This window comes from Lineus longissimus, chromosome 13, assembly GCF_910592395.1.
Source record: "Lineus longissimus chromosome 13, tnLinLong1.2, whole genome shotgun sequence".
Lineage (NCBI taxonomy): Eukaryota > Metazoa > Nemertea > Pilidiophora > Heteronemertea > Lineidae > Lineus > Lineus longissimus.
Window position 1 is genome coordinate 7,774,503 of NC_088320.1, and position 22,135 is coordinate 7,796,637.

The 22,135-nt window shown below is 43.3% G+C and overlaps 1 protein-coding gene across 1 annotated transcript in view; it reads left to right on the forward strand.

Moving 5' to 3' along the window:
* Positions 1-22,135, forward strand: part of LOC135498184 (molybdenum cofactor sulfurase-like) — a 78,982-nt gene that overhangs the window by 38,680 nt on the left and 18,167 nt on the right. The window contains exons 5-12 of the mRNA XM_064788385.1: positions 1,902-1,978; positions 2,752-2,951; positions 3,049-3,165; positions 3,451-3,631; positions 4,366-4,643; positions 4,991-5,153; positions 5,298-5,385; positions 5,639-5,760. Of these exons, the coding sequence (XP_064644455.1) occupies positions 1,902-1,978; positions 2,752-2,951; positions 3,049-3,165; positions 3,451-3,631; positions 4,366-4,643; positions 4,991-5,153; positions 5,298-5,385; positions 5,639-5,760 (1,226 nt within the window). The remainder of the gene's footprint in view (positions 1-1,901; positions 1,979-2,751; positions 2,952-3,048; positions 3,166-3,450; positions 3,632-4,365; positions 4,644-4,990; positions 5,154-5,297; positions 5,386-5,638; positions 5,761-22,135) is intronic.

Below are 22,135 nucleotides of genomic sequence, written 5' to 3' on the forward strand. Positions count from 1 at the left end.
ATGCCAGTGACGTACTTTATCTCTCCATGTTTGGTGTGTATTACATGTGACCTACGCAACTTAAGTTATTTTGTTTATGGCAGATCACAAATTTCTTTCCGTTTTCCAATAGACTGTTTTTGGGGGCGATTTCTATTACGCGAATCAAGGTTTTCACACAAACTTCACAAATATAAGACACATGCTATCAGAGCTTATCCAAGAAACTTGGCACAGGAAAGAAAACATTGTGAGCCAGAGGCTGTATTGTTTCAGCCTGACTCTTATATTTATGTTACAGTTTATATCTGATACCGAAAGTTGGGATGTGTTACTCTGCCTCTCCAGTTGCTAACCGTCTGGTTAAAAACATAACTGGGTAATTTTTTGCCCAACCTCTTTTAAAGCGAAACACAAAATAACAAGTACATTCTTGCCATGGAATTAGGTATAACTCAGCCTCTCCTGTTGCTGACCTCTTGTAAAAACAGTTCTGAATGAGTTTTTGCCTTGCACCTATTTAGCTCTCAGCAAAAAAACGACATAACAAGTACATTCTTGCAGTGGGAATTAAGAATAAAGTTTGGATTTGTAGTCCCGTATTATAAACTGCAGTAGGGGTGTCATCTGAGTTTTGCCTTGCACCTATTTAGCTCTCAGCAAAAAACGAAATAACAAGTACATTCTTGCAGTGGGAATTAAGAATAAAGTTTAGATTTGAAGTCCCGTATTAACTGCAGTAGGGGTGTCATCTGACTTTAATGACCCCTTTGGTGCTGGAAAATTCTTCGGGTCCGGGCTGGGCGTGGTCAAGTGTCGATTTCTCTTTGACCCTGCAAGTTTCATCATCAACCATCGTCAGCCGGGGGTCAGCCTGATCCATCCTAAAAATCCTTTATGTGGACCAGTCAAAATGAAAATTGTAAAAAGGTTACTTCAGATTGGAAAACCAAAGAAATGTCATAATTGGCCCAAAATGTAAAAATGTTATTTTTTGGAAATTTCCAAAAAATGAATTGGCATGAAAGTTTGTTGTTTCGTCCATGTCATGTGAAGCTTATGTGTACCTTGTCAACTGTTACCTCAGCTTTTAAATGTAGCTCTGTGTTCCTTTTAGCTTATTGCTTTATCTTGAGAGTCTTTGAGCCATATAAATTGCATGCTTCTCCCTTGTCGATTGTTTCAACCGCAAGCAATGAATACTTTATCAACCGTCTTATCACGAGGCTCCCGCAGCCACAATAACCAGCATCAATCCTCTGATGAGTTTCAAAATTAAACTTCAAGATTAGGGTAGGTATGCCACTCGTAATTACTGGTGGTCCAGGAAAATAGAAATGCAGTTATACACAATGACACAGTGCAGTTATTATGGATACGAATTTGCTGAAACTTGTTATTGACAGTATTTGTATATCTGCCTACAGAAAGGCAATGCTGTAATTTATATCGAGTATGTATTACACGCAATTGAGAATCTTCAAATTCAAATACAAATTCAATTTGTTTAACAAACGGTGTAGGCCTTTAACGAACGGCGTAGGCCTTTAACGAACGGCGTAGTACATTTATCGTGTATTATGCATACGAATTTGCTGAAACTTTGTATTTATAGCATTTGTATATAACTGTCTACACAACGGCAATGCTGACATTTATAATGAGTACTTATTGCGCATTTTGAAATTTTGAAATTCAATTACAAATTTTTCAAGAGTAGCGTAGGCCTTTAATTTGAACACTGACATGTACGCATGGAAAAAGAAAATTATTAGCCCGGAATAATCTGCATTACATAAAAATAGAGAAAATATAGATACATTTGTAGTATAGAGGTACATCTACATGTACATGTAGGTTGGAATTAAGTTTTATGATGTAATATGATTTGAGTTATGCAGTTTTGTATAATTATTTTGCAGGTTTGAAGATGGAACTATTGCATTCCTTGACATCCTGGCTCTGAAGCATGGATTTGATACCTTAGCGAAAATAGGAGGTGAGATTTAAACTTCTTTATCTATGGGGCAGACGGGCCCCCTACACAATAGTCTGCAACCAGTTGAGATGAAGGAATACTCAAAACAAACCCAGGGGGATGTCAAACTAGAGACAAAGGAATGGGAAAGAAAATGTCACAGTACAGTCCTCTGCAACCAGGCGATATGAAGGATTACTCTGAAAAACAAATACAAAGGGATGTCAAACTAGAAACAAAGAAATGAGAAAGAAATAATCACAGTACAGTCCTCTGCAACCAGTCGAGATAAAAGATTACTCTAAAAAACAAACCCAGAGGGATGTCAAACTAGAAACAAACAAATTGGAACGAAAATGTCAAAATACAGGTCACATCACAAATGACATCCATCCTGCTTGGCGTCATTGACCCACAAGTTGCGTGCCGAGTTGCGCATCAATGACACTCTTATCTCTCTATGTTTCGCATATTTTACGCACGTCCTACGCCTGAGTGATGTGTCACCTACACGCTTTGTAGCGCGTCATCACAATCGTGATTTGGACTGTATCATCATATTAATGGTGTTAACTGATGCTGCAATGAGAAGTGAGCTAGCACTGTGAGCTAGCATGTGCTGACGCCTATGCCTACATTGCTAAACTTGATCTAGAATCTAAATCGTAAACTTCTCATGGGAGGTGGTCATCACACCTGAGGTATCTGCAATGTCCTCTGACATCAACAGTTTATTTGGAGTATACATTTGTTAGGGAAATAATACCTTTATTCATTCAATTTGCTTCTTTCAGGACCAATGACCACTGTATCTCATCACACCTATGCCCTCGCAAAACATGTCTTCAGTCACCTACGCTCAATGACCCACCCTAACGGAGCCCCGGTCACGGAGCTCTACACTGGAACAGACTTCAGCAACATCGCCAAGCAAGGCAACATTGTCAATTTCAACGTTTTGAGAAGTGATGGGTCGTATGTTGGTTTCAGCCAGGTAAGGTTGTGTACTGTTTTAAAGATCTAGCAAAAAAATATCAGGTTTGTCAAATGTTTTTCTAATGTTCCTAACTGTGTGTCGTTGTCATTTATAGGTTGACCGCCTCGCGCAGATCCACAACATCCATCTGAGAATTGGCTGTTTCTGTAACATCGGTGCTTGTCAGAGGTTCCTGGGTCTCACGGATCAGCACGTCATGGACAATTTCAAGGTAAAATTAGGATGTGTTGTTAATTCAATTTACGGGATGTCATTTGTGATTTGGACTGTAATAGCAAAGTTGGCCATTGCATTCTTCATGACTTCTAGTATACTGTAACCTGCTGAAGTGCCGTTATGTTTTTGGGATTGGCAAAAATATTTGGAAAAAATATAAATTTTGCGATTTTTATTGTGGCCGATTGCAATTTCCTTAAAAAAATTATTAGGTTTTTGGCAAAATCTGCAAAAGATGAAAATTTGGCTTTTCACCGTAATATTGTTATTGTTTCTTCAGGCAGGGCATGTTTGCGGCGATGACATGGACCTAGTCAACGGGAAGCCAACTGGATCTGTCCGCATCTCATTTGGTTACATGTCGACCCTGAGTGATACTGAGGCGTTCCTGCAGTTTGTGAGAGAATGCTTCGTGGAGAAAGGAGCGGGTTTGGATGAACTGGTTGGAAGGGAGAAGCGAGGTATTAGGTGATGCTCTCCTCGATAGATTTCTGTATTTCTGGCAAATTTTGCTGTTAAAATTGGTCATTTGGGAGACTGCTATCGCTATTAAGTGTTTGTATCATACTCCAAAGGATAAGACATCCAGCCAGTCTGCGAAATAATTCCTTTAATAAGGTTGTGGTTGATGCACTCGGCCGTAACTTGGCAGCTAAAAGTGGACGAGTCACTAAGAAACAGAACATCTGGAAAACTTCCCATCTTGGGAACCCTGGAATACAGTTATGAGCATAGATGCAATGCAGCGCTATTGTAGTTAACACTAGCCAACTGAGACTGTCTCAAAAGTCACAACCACCTTCCATGGAAGATGGTCACAACCGTGTTCCTAGTCACAACTGTCTTCAAAGTCACAACTGTGTTACAAGTCATATCTATCTTCAAAGTCACAAACGTCTTCTAAGTCACAGGTGTCTTCAAAGACACAGGTGTCTTCCAAGTCACAGCTGTCTTCCAAGTCACAGCTATCTTCCAAGTTACAACTGTCTTCAAAGGCACAACTGTCTATGTTGCGAGTCATATCTGTCTTCAAAGTCACAACCATATGACAAGTTATGACCATCTCCCAAGTCCCAACTGTCTCCGATGTCACAACCGTCTCCCAAGACCCAACATCTTCCTGGTCGCAACTGTCTTCAAAGTCAATAAATTTTTTCAATAAAAATACTAATTTCGTACTTTTTCCACTTTCCAGGGGACAAAGGGGTAGCCCCAGCAGCAGTCAATAACAGTACTAGTATACGAAAAGCAGAAGAGGTTGAGACCCCGAGAGAATCTGAACCGAATCAAGACAACACACCGACACGGCATCTAAGTAACAAATCAATTGCTTGGGTTGAAGGTGACAACGATTATGTTGATCGACTGAAACTAAAATTTCGCTGCCAGTACACTGGGAGGAATACTACCTCTAGGGAACCACTTTTGAGTGGTATTTGTATTTATCCCGTCAAGTCCTGTGGGGCGCTGAAGGTAGGCATACACACCCTGGCGAAGTACCCCAGATTGCCGAGGCCTTCTTACTTGCTGAGCCAATCTGGCCTAGGAGGGAGTTATTTTCAGTACTGTTGGAAAAAATCTAATGTTGGGAGTTTCTTGACAAAAACTTGCTGTAATAAGGTTCATCTAGCATGATTTGCATCGTGTATAGAAAAAGGACCTCCAGTCTGTTCTGTGGATAGTGATCAGATTCAAAATATGTGTGCCGAACCCGCTGGTTTATTTACCTCAAAAATTAGAGCAGATATGTCATATTATGAACATATCGAGCATTTCAGTTCAAAGTCTAACTAACCAGAACTGCCTTACTTCTCTCCAAGGTGAACCAGTGGGAGCTCAGCACCACCGGCCTGATGTACGACAGAGGATGGATGATTGTAAACCAACACGGTACCTGCCTCAGTCAGAAGAGGGAGCCGAAACTCTGCCTGATCAAGCCCTACCTTGACCTTAACGAAAACTTGCTGGTGTTAACCATTGAGGGTAAATATTCTTGTTTCAAAGGGGCATGCCATTCGTGCAGACAAAAATAAAGGCACTTAGATACTTAGTGCTTTCAACCGGTTAAAGGGCCTACACCATTTCTTATTTAGTACCAGTGTGTAATCTCTTTATTTTATGTTTCAGGTGAGGCCAACCTGTTGGTACCAATCGATCTGAAGCTCGGGGCAACCATTGAAGGACAAATGTGTCCGACTACGGTCTGTGGTGACAAGTAGGTGCAGTGAAAATGAACTAACATTACTGTGTTTTGTTGCAATTGTATCGTGTCCATAAAAGTGTTATCTGTCTCTGTCCCCGTTCATCTGACTGTCAGTGTTTGATGTAGCATGTACATGCGACGACTAAGCAACGTCTATTTAGCTCCACCTGCCTGTGATGATATCTGGGCAAGTCATAAAACTGGCAAAGATGAGGCGTATGTCTCTATTTAACTACCAGGGTATAAGAAATCAATTAATTTTCAGAATCAGTGGTGTTGATTGTGGTCTGGTGGCGTCTGATTGGGTGAGCTTAGTCCTCGGTCGTCCGGGCTCTCGCCTTATCCGGCAGTGCAATGCGGGGGACAGGAGGAGTAAATTGAAAAAAGGTGAGTTTGGTCTAATCATCGAGGCCTTGTGTGCACCATTAGATGGGTTTGGAGTGAAACATAACTGAAGGCTCTAAATCGAAATGTTAGTAGTTTTAGGCCTAGAAATGTTCGTAAATCTTAGAAATGTGATTCTAGTTGACATTTAACATTGATAAAGATCGGCTTATTCAATAATCTCAATAATTCTGGATGAAATTAGCCTGTGCCTGAGAGCTTTGAGCAACAGGGTAATGAGTTCTCATGCAACCCCTGATCCATGCAGTTCTCGTCATTTTTGTTTTCGATTGTGGAAGGACGTCGACCGACACCAGCACTGCTGTGCTAACTTGTGTGCCAACAGCTTGCGACAACATTACTGGTACCAGGCAGACTGTCTCTCTTATAACTCTCCAGGTTCCAAAAATGTAATGATGCCTAGGAAAGTGTGAAATTGCAATGATGCCTAGAAAAGTGTGAAATTCAGCGAGACTGAACACTGCTTTGCCACAACAAGCATCAGTCAAACTGTCCACTCTTGAGGCAGGACCCTGCCACAGATGAATTTACAAGCATCTAACCCCAGCATAGCCTATGCTAACATTGAAATGGGCAGCTAGCAACATGCAAATAGTTCTCATGTGCGTGGCTGGCCCAGTCGGTTTCTAATATTGTAATAAGCTTGACCGACCCCAGCATTGCTGTGCTAACTTACGTACAAAACAGCTAACATCAACAATACCGGGACTAGTCAGATCCTTTCTCTTAAAACACGAAGTTGTAGACTTCAAGACGAATTCCGCCAATAATGTTACGATTAGATTCCTAGGAAAGTGTGAAATCCAGCCAGACAGAACACTGCTGTTACACCACTATCATCAGGCATGACCCTGCCTCAGATGAATTGACAAACCATTTACCTCAGCATAGCCTATGCTAACTTTACAATGGGCAGCTAGGAACAGAATATACAAGGGGAAATAGCTCACCCCTGACCCAGACAGTTCTTGTCAGTTTGTTTCTAATATTGTAATAATCCCGACCGACCCCAGCATTGCTGTGCTAACTTGTGTACAAAACAGCTATCATCAACAATACCGGGACTAGTCCGATCGTTTCTCTAAATGCATCTCAAGTTCTAGACTTTCACGACGAATTCCACCAAGAATGTTACAATTAGATTCCTAGCAGAGTGTGAAATCCAGCCAAACTGAACACTGCTGTTACACATCATCAGTCAAACTGCCCCCTGCATGACCCTGCCTCAAATGAATTTACAAACCATTTATCCCAGCATAGCCTATGCTAAATTTCAAATGGGCAGCTAGCAACAGTGTATGCGAGGGCAAATAGTTCAAATGCTGACCCCTGGCCCTTGGCAGTTTTGTTTGTACCTTAATGCAGGAATGACCTGGACCGACCCCAGCATTGCTGTGCTAACTTGTGTACTAACAGCTAGCGATAACATTACCAGTACTGGTCAAGGTCGTTTCTCTAAAAAGACTTCCGGACTTCCCTGACAAATTGACATGGGTACAAAAGAAATCAGTGCGTTGTCCACTGCTGTGCCCTATTCTACTATATATGTATGTATGTATGTATGTCCTTGTGTGATGAATTGACAATCTATTTACCCCAGCATAGACTATGCTAACTGTTAAGAGCAATGAGCAACAGGATATGCATGGACAAAGAGGCGCCTTGCCCTGATTCTGGAAGAACCTAGTCACGCTTTGTTTTTAAAATGTTGGATTGACCAAGACCAACCCCAGCATTGCTGTGCTAACTTGTCTACAAACAGTTAGCAACGACAATACCAGTACCGGTCACGTCGTTTCTCAAAAGACACTTCCTGACTTCCTTATCAGTTATAATAATTTCAATGATGAATAATACATATATAGTTGCAATATCACCAAGACAAATCAGACCGCTTCTCTAAAAACATTTCCAGTTAACAATCACCGATCACAGCCAAAAAAATATCACTGATCCGGCCAAAATAATGAAATAAGTGCCATTGTTCACTGGATTTATTGTTGAATGTGATCGAACTAAGTCATTTCAGATCGAGGATTGTAAATTTCTGCTGTAGGAGACAGACCATACCATACTGGGCCATAACTGTCATCAACCAAACATGCCTTCTTTCTACTTTCTTCAGGCCTGTGTCCTTAATTTTGGAAGCCGCAGATGAATTGACAAACCATTTACCCCAGCATAGTCTATGCTAACTGTTGTGTGAGCAGTGAGTAACAGTGTATGCTAGGACAAAGAGTTATTCTATTCACTGGCAGATTGTCGATATTTTTTTTGGGCAGATTGACATCATATAGAATTGACTCTCGTTGAGGTTGTTCTTTTGAGGAGTGTCTTGATGTGGTTAACCTCAGACAAAGTTGTCAAACCATTTACCCCAGCATAGGCTATGCTAACGGTTTAGACCAGTAAGCAGCAGTCTATGCTGGGACAAGGAGTCAATTAACTAGCAAGTTACCAATCAATGATACCAGTTGATAGGCCATTCTCGAGATCCGTGGCAGAAATGGCAACGCCTTTGGTGTTAGTGCTGAAGTGATCTTGGAATTCCCCTGGACCGACCCCAGCACTGCTGTGCTAACTTATAGAACAGCGAGCATCAATATTACCGGTACCAGTCAGGCCGTTCTCTGCATCTGTGGCTGGAATGAAGAGCCCTTGCTGCGTGTCCTGAAGTAATTTTGGAATTCACCTGGACCGACCCCAGCACTGCTGTGCTAACTTATTATAGAACAGCTAGCATCAACGTTACCAGTACCAATCAGGCCGTTCTCCGCAGCTGTGGCTGGAATGAAGAGCCCTTGCTGCTTTTGCAGAAGTAATCTTGGAATTCACCTGGACCAACCCCAGCACTGCTGTGCTAACTTGTTATAGAACAGCTAGCATCAACGTTACCAGTACCAGTCAGGCCGTTCTCCGCATCCGTGGCTGGAATGAAGAGTCCTTGCTGCTTGTGCTGAAATAATCTTGGAATTTACCTGGACCAACCCCAGCACTGCTGTGCTAACTTGTTATAGAACAGCTAGCATTACCGGTACCAGTGAGGCCGTTCTCCGGATCTGTGGCTGGGATGAAGAGCCCTTGCTCCGTGTGCTGAAGTAATTTTGGAATTCACCTGGACCGACCCCAGCATTGCTGTGCTAACTTGTTATAGAACAGCTAGCATCAACATTACCAGTACCAGTCAGGCCGTTCTCCAGATCCGTGGCTGGAATGAAGAGCCCTTGCTGCGTGTGCTGAAGTAATTTCGGAATTCACCTTGACCGACCCCAGTATTGCTGTGCTAACTTGTTATAGAACAGCTAGCATCAACGTTACCAGTACCAGTCAGGCCATTCTCCGGATCCGTGGCTGGAATGAAGAGCCCTTGCTGCGTGTGCTGAAGTAATTTTGGAATTCACCTGGACCGACCCCAGCATTGCTGTGCTAACTTGTTATAGAACAGCTAGCATCAACATTACCGGTACCAGTCAGGCCGTTCTCCGCAGCTGTGGCTGGAATGAAGAGCCCTTGCTGCTTGTACTGAAGTAATCTTGGAATTCACCCGGACCGACCCCAGCATTGCTGTGCTAACTTGTTTTAGAACAGCTAGCATCAACATTACCGGTACCAGTCAGGCCGTTCTCCGGATCTGTGGCTGGGATGAAGAGCCCTTGCTCCGTGTGCTGAAGTAATTTTGGAATTCACCTGGACCGACCCCAGCATTGCTGTGCTAACTTGTTATAGAACAGCTAGCATCAACATTACCAGTACCAGTCAGGCCGTTCTCCAGATCCGTGGCTGGAATGAAGAGCCCTTGCTGCGTGTGCTGAAGTAATTTTGGAATTCACCTGGACCGACCCCAGCATTGCTGTGCTAACTTGTTATAGAACAGCTAGCATCAACATTACCGGTACCAGTCAGGCCGTTCTCCAGATCCGTGGCTGGAATGAAGAGCCCTTGCTGCGTGTGCTGAAGTAATTTTGGAATTCACCTGGACCGACCCCAGCACTGCTGTGCTAACTTGTTATAGAACAGCTAGCATCAACATTACCGGTACCAGTCAGGTCGTTCTCCGGATCTGTGGCTGGGATGAAGAGCCCTTGCTCCGTGTGCTGAAGTAATTTTGGAATTCACCTGGACCGACCCCAGCATTGCTGTGCTAACTTGTTATAGAACAGCTAGCATCAACATTTCCAGTACCAGTCAGGCCGTTCTCCAGATCCATGGCTGGAATGAAGAGCCCTTGCTGCGTGTGCTGAAGTAATTTTGGAATTCGCCTGGACCGACCCCAGCATTGCTGTGCTAACTTGTTATAGAACAGCTAGCATCAACATTACCAGTACCAGTCAGGCCATTCTCCGGATCCGTGGCTGGACTGAAGAGCCCTTGCTGCGTGTGCTGAAGTAATTTTGGAATTCACCTGGACCGACCCAGCATTGCTGTGCTAACTTGTTATAGAACAGCTAGCATCAGCATTACCGGTACCAGTCAGGCCGTTCTCCAGATCCGTGGCTGGAATGAAGAGCCCTTGCTGCGTGTGCTGAAGTAATTTTGGAATTCACCTGGACCGACCCCAGCACTGCTAACTTGTTTTAGAACAGCTAGCATCAACGTTACCAGTACCAATCAGGCCGTTCTCCGCAGCTGTGGCTGGAATGAAGAGCCCTTGCTGCTTTTGCAGAAGTAATCTTGGAATTCACCTGGACCAACCCCAGCACTGCTGTGCTAACTTGTTATAGAACAGCTAGCATCAACGTTACCAGTACCAGTCAGGCCGTTCTCCGCATCCGTGGCTGGAATGAAGAGTCCTTGCTGCTTGTGCTGAAGTAATCTTGGAATTCACCTGGACCGACCCCAGCACTGCTGTGCTAACTTGTTATGGAACAGCTAGCATCAACATTACCGGTACCAGTCAGGCCGTTCTCCAGATCCGTGGCTGGAATGAAGAGCCCTTGCTGCTTGTGCTGAAGTAATCTTGAAATTCACCTGGACCAACCGCAGCACTGCTGTGCTAACTTGTTATAGAACAGCTAGCATCAACATTACCGGTACCAGTCGGGCCGTTCTCCAGATCCGTGGTTGGAAGGAAGAGTCCTTGCTGCTTGTGCTGAAGTAATCTTGGAATTCACCTGGACCGACCCCAGCACTGCTGTGCTAACCTTTTTATGGAACAGCTAGCATCAACATTACCGGTACCAGTCAGGCCGTTCTCCAGATCCGTGGCTGGAATGAAGAGTCCTTGCTGCTTGTGCTGAATTAATCTTGGATTTCACCTTGACCGACCCCAGCATTGCTAACTTGTTTTAGAACAGCTAGCATCAACATTACCAGTACCAGTCAGGCCGTTCTCCCGATCCGTGGCTGGAATGAAGAGCCCCTGCTGTGTGTGCTGAAGTAATCTTGAAATTCACCTGGACCAACCCCAGCACTGCTGTGCTAACTTGTTATAGAACAGCTAGCATCAACATTACCGGTACCTGTCGGGCCATTCTCACCCTTGCTGCTTGTGCTGAAGTAATCTTGGAATTGACCTGGACCAACCCCAGCATTGCTGTGCTAACTTGTTTTAGAACAGCTAGCATCAACATTACCGGTACCAGTCAGGCCGTTCTCCGCATTCGTGACTGGAATGAAGAGACATTGCTGTGTGTGCTGAAGTAATCATGGAATTGACCTGGACCAACCCCAGCACTGCTGTGCTAACTTGTTATAGAACAGCTAGCATCAACATTACCGGTACCAGTCAGGCCGTTCTCCCGATCTGTGGCTGGAATGGAGAACCCTTGCTGCTTGTGCTGAAGTAATCTTGGAATTGACCTGGACCAACGCCAGCATTGCTGTGCTAACTTGTTATAGAACAGCTAGTATCAACATTACCGGTACCAGTCAGGCCGTTCTCCGTATCTGTGACTGGAATGAAGAGTCCTTGCTGCTTTTGCTGAAGTTACTGGTACCAGTCAGGCTGTTCTAACTCGTTATAGAACAGCAGCATCAGGTACCAGTCAGATCTGTGGCTGGACTGGATACGCTCTGCTCATGGTGCAAACATGATATTGGCATTGACCTTGACCACAGCACCAATCAGACCGTTATGTTAGGCTATGTTAAAATGACCTGGACAGACCCAAGCATTGCTGTGCTAACTTGTTATTACAACAACATTACCGGTACCAGTTGGGCCTTTCTACGGATATTGGGCTGGATTACCTCTGCTGTTGGTGCAGACATGATATTGGTTTTGACCTGGACCACAGCACCAGACAGGCCATTATGTGTAAGGTAATGTTAAAATGACCTGGACAGCATTCCTGTGCTAACTCGTGTTCCAACAGTACTGGTGCTTTCAGATTGTTCCTCCAAAATGGAGGAGATATTTTGTTACATTACATTTTGTTTTATTTCCTTTATTGTTGTTTGGCAACCCCTCTGTTACATGATGAATGATATGTTTTAGCAATAGCTGTCATACAGGGGACACAATGGTTTCTCAACTAGGTTGTTGTGAATTGCAACCAGAGTCTAGCCTAGCATTGGCTGTGATAACTCCTCCTTTTGGATTAGTTCAGCAAATGCTGGCAAGGCTTTGGAGCAGTTTTCTTCCTTGAGTTGTGTGCCCCCTTACCTTTTTTCCCCACCAGAAGCGCCAAAAACCTCTCGTTTCTATAACGATACCAATGGCTTGGGAATTAGCCACCTGGAGACTTGAGAATTGGTTTTACTTGTTGTTGGTAACCCCGTTCACCCCAGCATACACTATGCTAACTAGCTGAGAAAATTAGCGACAGCATGTACTGAGACGCATGTGGCTTTGGATCACGAAGTCTTCTTTCTAGGTGTTGATGAGGAGCATCAGATCCCAGCCCAACATTGGCTGTGATAGCTATTGAGTATTGGCTACTTGCAGCTAATGCTGGGTCAAGAAATGCTGCCATTCTTGCCACCAATATGCCTGTCTCTAAGCTTATCCACTTGTTCCCACAAATTCTGTGCCCATACTGTCAAGGGTCGTAATTTAGCTGGGTACTTACTGTTACTTTCCCATTACATTTGCAATAGGTAAATGAGGCCCTGTTGGCCAACCAACACCAGCATTACTGTGCTAACTTGTAAGATAACAGCAAGCATCAGCAGTGCTGAAATCAACACCCTTCGTGCGGATGTTGGCCAATTGAAGAATTTTTGTACTGCTGTGCTCACAATAGCTAGCAGCAGCATTACTGGAACGGTTTAACCATCTTTTACGAAATGTGCGAGTATGCATTCCCGCGGCTGTTCAACATTTGTCTGACTATTTCATTGCTGTATGTCATTGTTGCCAATCAGTTCAGGGGAAACAACCAGGGAAGTATAAAAATTCCAGTTGGGAACGACATCTTGGGTCTATAGTAGCTTCACTTGTTGTTGGTAACCCCATTCAACCCAGCATACACCCCAGCATACACACTAACTAGCCGAGAGTATGCGACAGTATGTACTGAGACACAGGTGGCTTTGGATCACAAAGTCTTCTTTCTTGGTGTTGATGAGGAGCATCAGATCCCAGCCCAACATTGGCTGTGATAGCTCATGAGTATTGGCTACTTACAGCTAATGCTGGGTCAAGAAATGCTGCCATTATTGCCACCAATATGCCTGTCTAAGCTTATCCACTTGTTCCCACAAATTCTGTGTCCATACTGTCAAGGGTCGTAATTTAGCTGGTTACTTTCCCATTACATTTGCAATAGGTATAAAGTATAAAAATTCCAGTTAATAACGACATCTTGGGACAATAGTAGCTTCACTTGTTGTTGGTAACCCCATTCAACCCAGCATATTCTATGCTAATTAGCTGAAGACAATTAGCGATAGCATGTACTAGGATGAGGATGGCTTTGAATCCAAGCAGGATTTGTTGTTGATGAGGAGCACCAGATCCTAACCCAACATTGGCTGTGATAGCTCATGAGTATTGGCAACTTTCACCAAATGTTGGGTTAAGAAATGTTGCCATTCTTGCCACCATGATACCTGTCTCTAAGCATATCCACTTGTTCCTGCAAATTCTGAGGCCACTGAAAAAAAGGGTTGTAATCTAGCTGAGTACTGACGGTTACTTGTGCATCGAGTAAATATATTTCGCAAAGCCATGTTCATTTAACTTCCTTCATTCTTCGGCGATGACATAAATGTCGAGAAGACTATTATCGCATGTTGGAAGTAGGCCATGGCCACTCCTGGTGCTGACATTGACACAGACCAACCCCAGCATTACTGTCTTAAAGATAATAGCAAGCAAGATAACACAAATCAGTCTCATCAACACCCTTTGTGCTGTTGCCGATTGAAGAATTTTTGTATGGCTTGAATAGAGGTGCCACTGGTTGCGTCCATCCCAGCACTGCTGTGCTAACTCTTGAAATAATAGCTGGCAGCAGCATTACTGGAACGAATTTAACCATCTTCTATGAAATGTGCGAGTATGCAATCCCGCGGCTGTTTTCCATTTGTCTGATTATTTCACGGCTGTATGTCATTGTTGCCAATCAGTTCAGGCCAAACAACCAGGGAAGTATAAAAATTCCAGTTAGGAACGACATCTTGGGACAATAGTAGCTTCACTTGTTGTTGGTAACCCCATTCAACCCAGCATATTCTATGCTAATTAGCTGAAGACAATTAGCGATAGCATGTACTAGGACGAGGATGGCTTTGAATCCGAGTAGGATTTGTTGTTGATGAGGAGCACCAGATCCTAGCCAAACATTGGCTGTGATAGCTCATGAGTATTGGCTACTAACAGCTAAAGCTGGGTCAAGAAATGCTGCCATTCTTGCCACCACGATGCCAGTCTCTAAGCTTATCCACTTGTTCCCACAAATTCTGTGCCCATACTGTCAAGGGTACTGGAGCTGGGTACTGAATGTTACTTCTCCATTACAGTTGCATTAAGTAAATAAGGCCCTGTTGGCTTCATTTAACCTCATTCATACTTCTGTGATGTCGAGAAGACTATCACATATTGGAAGTAGGTCATCGCCACTACTGGTGCTGACATTGACACAGACCAACCCCAGCATTACTATGCTAACTTGTAAGATAACAGCAAGCATCAGCAGTGCTGAAATCAGTCTCATCAACACCCTTTGTGCTGTTGTTGGCCGATTGAAGAATTTTCGTATGGCTTGAATAGAGGTGCCACTGGTTGCGTCCATCCCAGCACTGCTGTGCTAACTTTTGAAACAATAGCTAGCAGCAGCATTACTGGAACGAATTTAACCATCTTCTACGAAATGTGCTAGTATTACTATTTCACAGCTGTATGTCATTGTTGACAATCAGTTAAGGCCAAAAGTATAAAAACTCCATTAAGTAACGACATCTTGGGACAATAGTAGATTCACGTGTTGCTGTTAACCCCATTCAACCCAGCATACTCTATGCTAATTAGCTGAAGACAATTAGCGATAGCATGTACTAGGATGAGGATGGCTTTGAATCCGAGTAGGAATTGTTGTTGATGAGGAGCACCAGATCCTAGCCAAACATTGGCTGTGATAACTAATGAGTATTGGCCACTACTGGTGCTGATATTGACACAGACCAACCCCAGCATTACTGTGCTAACTTTCCCATTAGAGTTGCATTAAGTAAATAAGGCCCTGTTGACTTCATTTAACCTCGTTCATACTTCTGTGATGTCGAGAAGACTATCACATATTGGAAGTAGGTCATCGCCACTTCTGGTGCTGACATTGACGCAGACCAACCCCAGCATTACTGTGCTAACTTGTAAGATAACAGCAAGCATCAGCAGTGCTGAAATCAGTCTCATCAACACCCTTTGTGCTGTTGTTGGTCGATTGAAGAATTTTCGTATGGCTTGAATAGAGGTGCCACTGGTTGCGTCCATCCCAGCACCGCTGTGCTAACTTTTGAAACAATAGCTAGCAGCAGCATTACTGGAACGAAGTTAACCATCTTCTACGAAATGTGCTAGTATTACTATTTCACAGCTGTAAAACTGTTGTTGACAATCAGTTCAGGCCAAACAAGTATAAAAATTCCATTAAGTAATGACATCTTGGGACAATAGTAGATTCACGTGTTGTTGTTAACCCCATTCAACCCAGCATACTCTATGCTAATTAGCTGAAGACAATTAGCGATAGCATGCACTAGGATGAGGATGGCTTTGATTCCGAGTAGGAATTGTTGTTGATGAGGAGCACCAGATCCTAGCCAAACATTGGCTGTGATAACTAATGAGTATTGGCCACTACTGGTGCTGATATTGACACAGACCAACCCCAGCATTACTGTGCTAACTTGTAACAGCTGGCATCAGCAGTGCTGAAATCAGTCTCATCAACTCCCTTCGTGCTGTTTTTGGCTTATTGAATAATTTTTGTATGGCTTGAATATAGGTGCAACTGGTTGCGACAACCCCAGCACTGCTGTGCTAACTTATGGAACAATAGCTGGCATCAACAGTACTGGAATGAATACGACCATCTCCTACACCATGTGCTAACATGGGCTTCTGTGGCTGTTTTACGAATCAAACTATCTTAGGATGATATGCCATTGATGAATAATAGTTCAGATCAACCCCAGCACTGCTGTGCTAACTTTTTGGAAACTAGGTAGCTATCATCAACAATACTGGAATAAACCTTATTTATGAATCTCCTATAAAATGTGCCAGCGAGTGCATCTCGCTGTTTTCCACTAGTCGGACTATTTCAGGATGATATATCTTTGTTGACAATCAGTTCAGACCAACCCCAGCATTGCTATGCTAACTTTTTGGAGAACAGATAGCATCAACATTACTGGAACAAATCTTACCATCTCCCGCACGCACAAACTGTGCACGAGTCGGACTAAGTGTAATGCTAACATCAACTTTACTGGAATGAATCCATCAGTGTTATGCTAACATCAACTTTACTGGAATGAATCCAATCATCTCCTACATGTTGTGCTATCATGCACTGCTGTTGTCCTCATCTAACTCTCTCAGGACGATCTGTCATTGTTGAGAATTAGTTCAGACCAACCCCAGCATTGCTGTGCTAACTTTTGAGGCGACAGCTAGCATCAACATTACTGGAATGAATCAAACCATCTCCTACATCATCTTACTCACACTTCTCTAGCTTGTTTAGCACTAGCTGGACTATTGGAGGGTATATCGTTCATGAGAATTAGTTCAGACAAACCCTGCGCTAACTTTGGGACAATAGCTACTTGTAGCATGAACATCTACAAAATGTTCTAGCATGCGATTCTCTTGCTGGTCAGAGTATTCAAGGATGATCTGTAATTGATGACAGTCAGTTAAAACCAACCCCAGCATCGCTGTGCTAACTTACCAGATTTATAGCTAGCAACAACCATACTGGAACCAATCCAACTGTCTCCATCCCAACCAAGGCTTACAAATACATTATTGTTGATGGCTTATGTTAAATTCAGTTTACTGATACACGACCTCCAAGACTGCCCCCCCCTCCATGCTGCCATCAAACGCTAAGAAGAAGCAGGAGTTTGCAGACTGTCTGCAAAGTCAATGTTGCTATCACTCAGACCGACCCCAGCATTGCTGTGCTAACTTGATTGACATCAGCTACAGCTAGCATCAACATTGCTGGACCTCAGCTCTCGGATGTTTCTAGTTGATTGCGGTGATGTACACTAGCCAGATCTTCCTTCCTTTCTTTTAGTAGTGGCAACTGCCTACCCCAGCATAGCCTATGCTAATTTGTAACAAGACAATAAGCAGCAAGCTAAGCAATGCTAAAAAGTCAATTAGGCCAGCTGGTCAGTCTCTTGGTGTCCCAGAATGGGCATTTAACGAGCACATGCCCTGGTGTCTGGACTGATTGTGTGGCACTGACGCCTTCCAGATTCGGCTAGGTTCGCTGAAAAGTTTTCATGTGAACTAGGATTCATGGACACTTGCCTCACAGTTGCCTCACAGCTAGTCCCTCGGCCAGCATTGACTGTGATAGCTCATTTATAGGCAGGTGGCTTCAGATGCTGACGACCTTCAGTGATTGTCTCTGTTGCATTTGTCTTCAGAAATCTTGTCATTGCATGATTAGATGAGTTGGTCGTAATCCCTATTCACCCCAGCATACACTATGCTAACTGGCTCTGAACAGTTAGCAATAGCCTATACTAGGATGCAGGTGGCTTCAGTTGCTGACGACCAGCCTCAGCGATTGTCTGTGTTGCATTTGTCTTCAGAAAACTTGTCATTGCAGATGAGTTGGTTGTAACCCCTATCACCCCAGCATACACTATGCTAACTGGCACTGAACAGTTAGCAATACCAGGATGCAGGTGGCTTCAGATGCTGACGAGCTTCAGTGATTGGGTGATATGAATAAAGACTAGCAAATGCTTTTACTCCGGTTTTGTACAGGAAGGCCTAGTGTAAATGTACATGGAGATTTAGATAAAAGCATTTCCTAGTCTTTATTCATATCACCCAATGTCTCTGTTGCATTCGTCTTCAGAAAACTTGTCATTGTATGATAAGATGAGTTGGTTTTAACCCCTATTCACCCCAGCATACACTATGCTAACTGGCACTGAACAGTTAGCAATAGCCTATACCAGGATGCAGGTGGCTTCAGATGCTGACGAGCTTCAGTGTTGCATTCGTCTTCAGAAAACTTGTCATTGTATGATAAGATGAGTTGGTTTTAACCCCTGTTCACCCCAGCATACACTATGCTAACTGGCACCAAACAGTTAGCAATAGCCTATACTAGGATGCAGGTGGCTTCAGTGTCTCTGTTGCATTCGTCTTCAGAAAACTTGTCATTGATGAGATGAGTTGGTTGTAACCCCTATTCACCCCAGCATACACTATGCTAACTGGCACTGAACAGTTAGCAATAGCCTATACCAGGATGCAGGTGGCTTCAGATGCTGACGAGCTTCAGTGATTGTCTCTGTTGCATTTGTCTTCAGAAAACTTGTCATTGCATGATAAGATGAGTTGGTTTTAACCCCTATTCACCCCAGCATACACTATGCTAACTGGCACTGAACAGTTAGCAATAGCCTATACCAGGATGCAGGTGGCTTCAGTTGCTGACGACCAGCCTCAGTGATTGTCTCTGTTGCATTTGTCTCCAGAAAACTTGTCATTGCATGATAAGATGAGTTGGTTGTAACCCCTATTCACCCCAGCATACACTATGCTAACTGGCACTGAACAGTTAGCAATAGCCTTTACCAGGATGCAGGTGGCTTCAAATTTCCTTTTAAAGGCTTAGCAGCAGAGATGAGAACCAGCTCGTAGCCCAGTATTGGCTGTGATAGCTCGTGGATGTTGACTATTTACAGCAAATACTGGGTTAAGAGGGGCTGCGACTAAAACTAGAGTGGTACCATTTTCATATTGGTTGCCTCAAGTCCAATCCCCACCCTAATGACAGGCAATCCCTCTATCAGAACTTGTTAAAGGGAGCCTTGAGTGTGATCCAGCACTTCCTGTTGCAGCCAGCATTAATCCTATCAAATGATATCACGCATTGCTAGTGCAAGATAAGATATCTTGGTTTAAAGTTGTGTTGTGTGTAACTCTAGTGCCTGTGGCTTAGCCCTACCCCAGCATTGTTGTGCTAACTTAATTGAGTCACAGCTAGCATCAGCCATACAAGGACAAGGCAGGCCATGGTGCGAGCCATCACTATTCGATTATAACACTTTTCCGACCTTGTATAATAGCGCAATTGTACTCGAGTGCCTGTGGCTTAGCCCTACCCCAGCATTGCTGTGCTAACTTATTTGAGTCACAGCTAGCATCAGACATACAAGGACAAGGCAAGCCATGATGGGACCCATCTCATCAATTCGATTATTAGGTTGTCCCAACATTATAATAGAATTGAACAAGCACTAATGATGAGAGAGAAACTGTACCAATTTCGGTGACATCAGGATGCAGGTGGCTTCAGATGCTGACGAGCTTCAGTGATTGTCTCTGTTGCATTTGTCTTCAGAAAACTTGTCATTGCATGATAAGATGAGTTGGTTGTAACCCCTATTCACCCCAGCATACACTATGCTAACTGGCACTGAACAGTTAGCAATAGCCTATACCAGGATGCAGGTGGCTTCAGATGCTGACGAGCTTCAGTGATCATCTCTGTTGCATTTGTCTTCAGAAAACTTGTCATTGTATGATAAGATGAGTTGGTTTTAACCCCTATTCACCCCAGCATACACTATGCTAACTGGCACTGAACAGTTAGCAATAGCCTATACCAGGATGCAGGTGGCTTCAGATGCTGACGAGCTTCAGTGATTGTCTCTGTTGCATTCGTCTAGTGCCTGTGGCTTAGCCCTGCCCCAGCATTGCTGTGCTAACTTGAGTCACAGCTAGCATCAGCCATACAAGGACAAGGTAGGCCATGGTGCGAGCCATCACTTCCATTCCATTATAACACTTTTCCCACCTTGTATAATAGCACAATTGTACTCGAGTGCCTGTGGCTTAGCCCTGCCCCAGCATTGCTGTGCTAACTTGGTTTTGTCCCAGATAGCATCAGCCATACAAGGACAAGGCAGGCCATGGTGCGACCCATCACATGTTGTCCAACCTACATGTAGCATTTTGCATTTCGCTGTGGCATTTACCAATGTCCTACCCCAGCATTGCTGTGCTAACTTGTTGTGTCACAGCTAGCATCAGACATACAAGGACAAGGCAGGCCATGATGGGATCCATCACATCACTTCGATTATTAGGTTGTCCAACATATATATAACAAGCACTAATGATGAGAAACTGCACCAATTTCGGTGACATCAAAGATAGCCAGGCAGGCCATGATATGATTATTGTCTAACCTAGTTGTTGCATAAAATAATCACCGACCATTGAAAATTTACCAACTCTCGCATCAGCTAATATGTCTTACGCCGGCATTGCTGTGCTAACTTGTTTTGTCACAGGTAGCCTTAGCCATACAAGGACAAGGCAGGCCATGGTGTGACCCATCACGTCATTTCGATTATTACACTTTTCTGACCTACATGTACATTTAGTTATAGCAATGAGCAATCACTAACAGTAGAAAATTATACAGAAGTCAGTCGCATCGGCTAATGTCATCCCCCAGCATTGCTGTGTTAACTTGTTCTGTCACAGTTGGCATCAGCCATACAAGGACAAGGCAGGCCATGATATTACCCATTGACGTGATTGATAGATTGTCCGACCTTATGATAGCATTGAGCAAGCACTAACAATATCAAAATCAAAAATTAACCTTACTTTAAGACAATTACCTTTTAAGACAGTGTTTAATATTCAGATAGCTCGATAGCTCAAACTCCCAAATCAGTGGCGTATAACTATCAGCCTCTCTGATAAACAAAATATTTGTCATTGAGTTAGATTTGGTGTTGTTGTGAATCATCAAGTCCTCAGGCCTACAGCTAGTGCATCACAAAAACACTTCTAAAGCATTCTGAAAGTTTGGGATGTTATCTAGTACAATGTATTTGATTCAAGAATAACCTATCCTTTCTAAAAAAAACTACTGATAAGTTGCCTTCAAATACTTTACTAATTTACAAATTTATAAATACTAATTTATAAATTTAGGTTTCAAAACAACAACTGGAGCATCGCATAGGCCCGACTGAAGAATTCACTGCCACTTTTATGCTCTAATAAGGAATGCCCTTATTTTATTCTCTAATAAAGAATACCCTTATTTTATTCTCTAATAAAGAATGCCCCTATTCTGTCACTCAAATCGAGGCTAATTACCTCAAGTTTTTGGAAATGGCAGGGAATTGTCAAGTCCCACCGCATAGGCCCGACTGAAGAATTCACTGCCACTTTTATGCTCTAATAAAATGTGCCCTTATATGCTTTAAAAAGTTGTAGCAAAAACCCTGAAAATTATAGAATACCACAACAAACTGATACACTAAAACAACAAAGGAGCCCAACGAACAAATTACAATCAACAGAAAAAGACTAAAATACGGGGAAATTTGAAAATAAGTGAAATTTGGGCAAAATTGAAAGTGTCTCACCTTCTAGTCAACATCATGATTATTGAGCAAAGTCCCTTAACAGCTCTGGCGACCTCCTCCAAGCACAGCTAATTGTGAACTAATGGCCCTCCAGTAGGCCCGGCTACTTATACCCCGAGCTGATTAGCCCCTGGGAAAGATGGGGGGCCCTTGGGAAGTTGAAGGGATTCATTGATAACGACCCAGGGTGGATGATACCTGTCTGGTTCACACCTGGCTTGGGGTGGTAGTCTTGGGACAAGTTGACAAGCAAGGATTGGATATTTTACACTTTAGTTTGTTCAATAAGTTGGTTGCAAGATTATTTGACCAGCTTTATTTC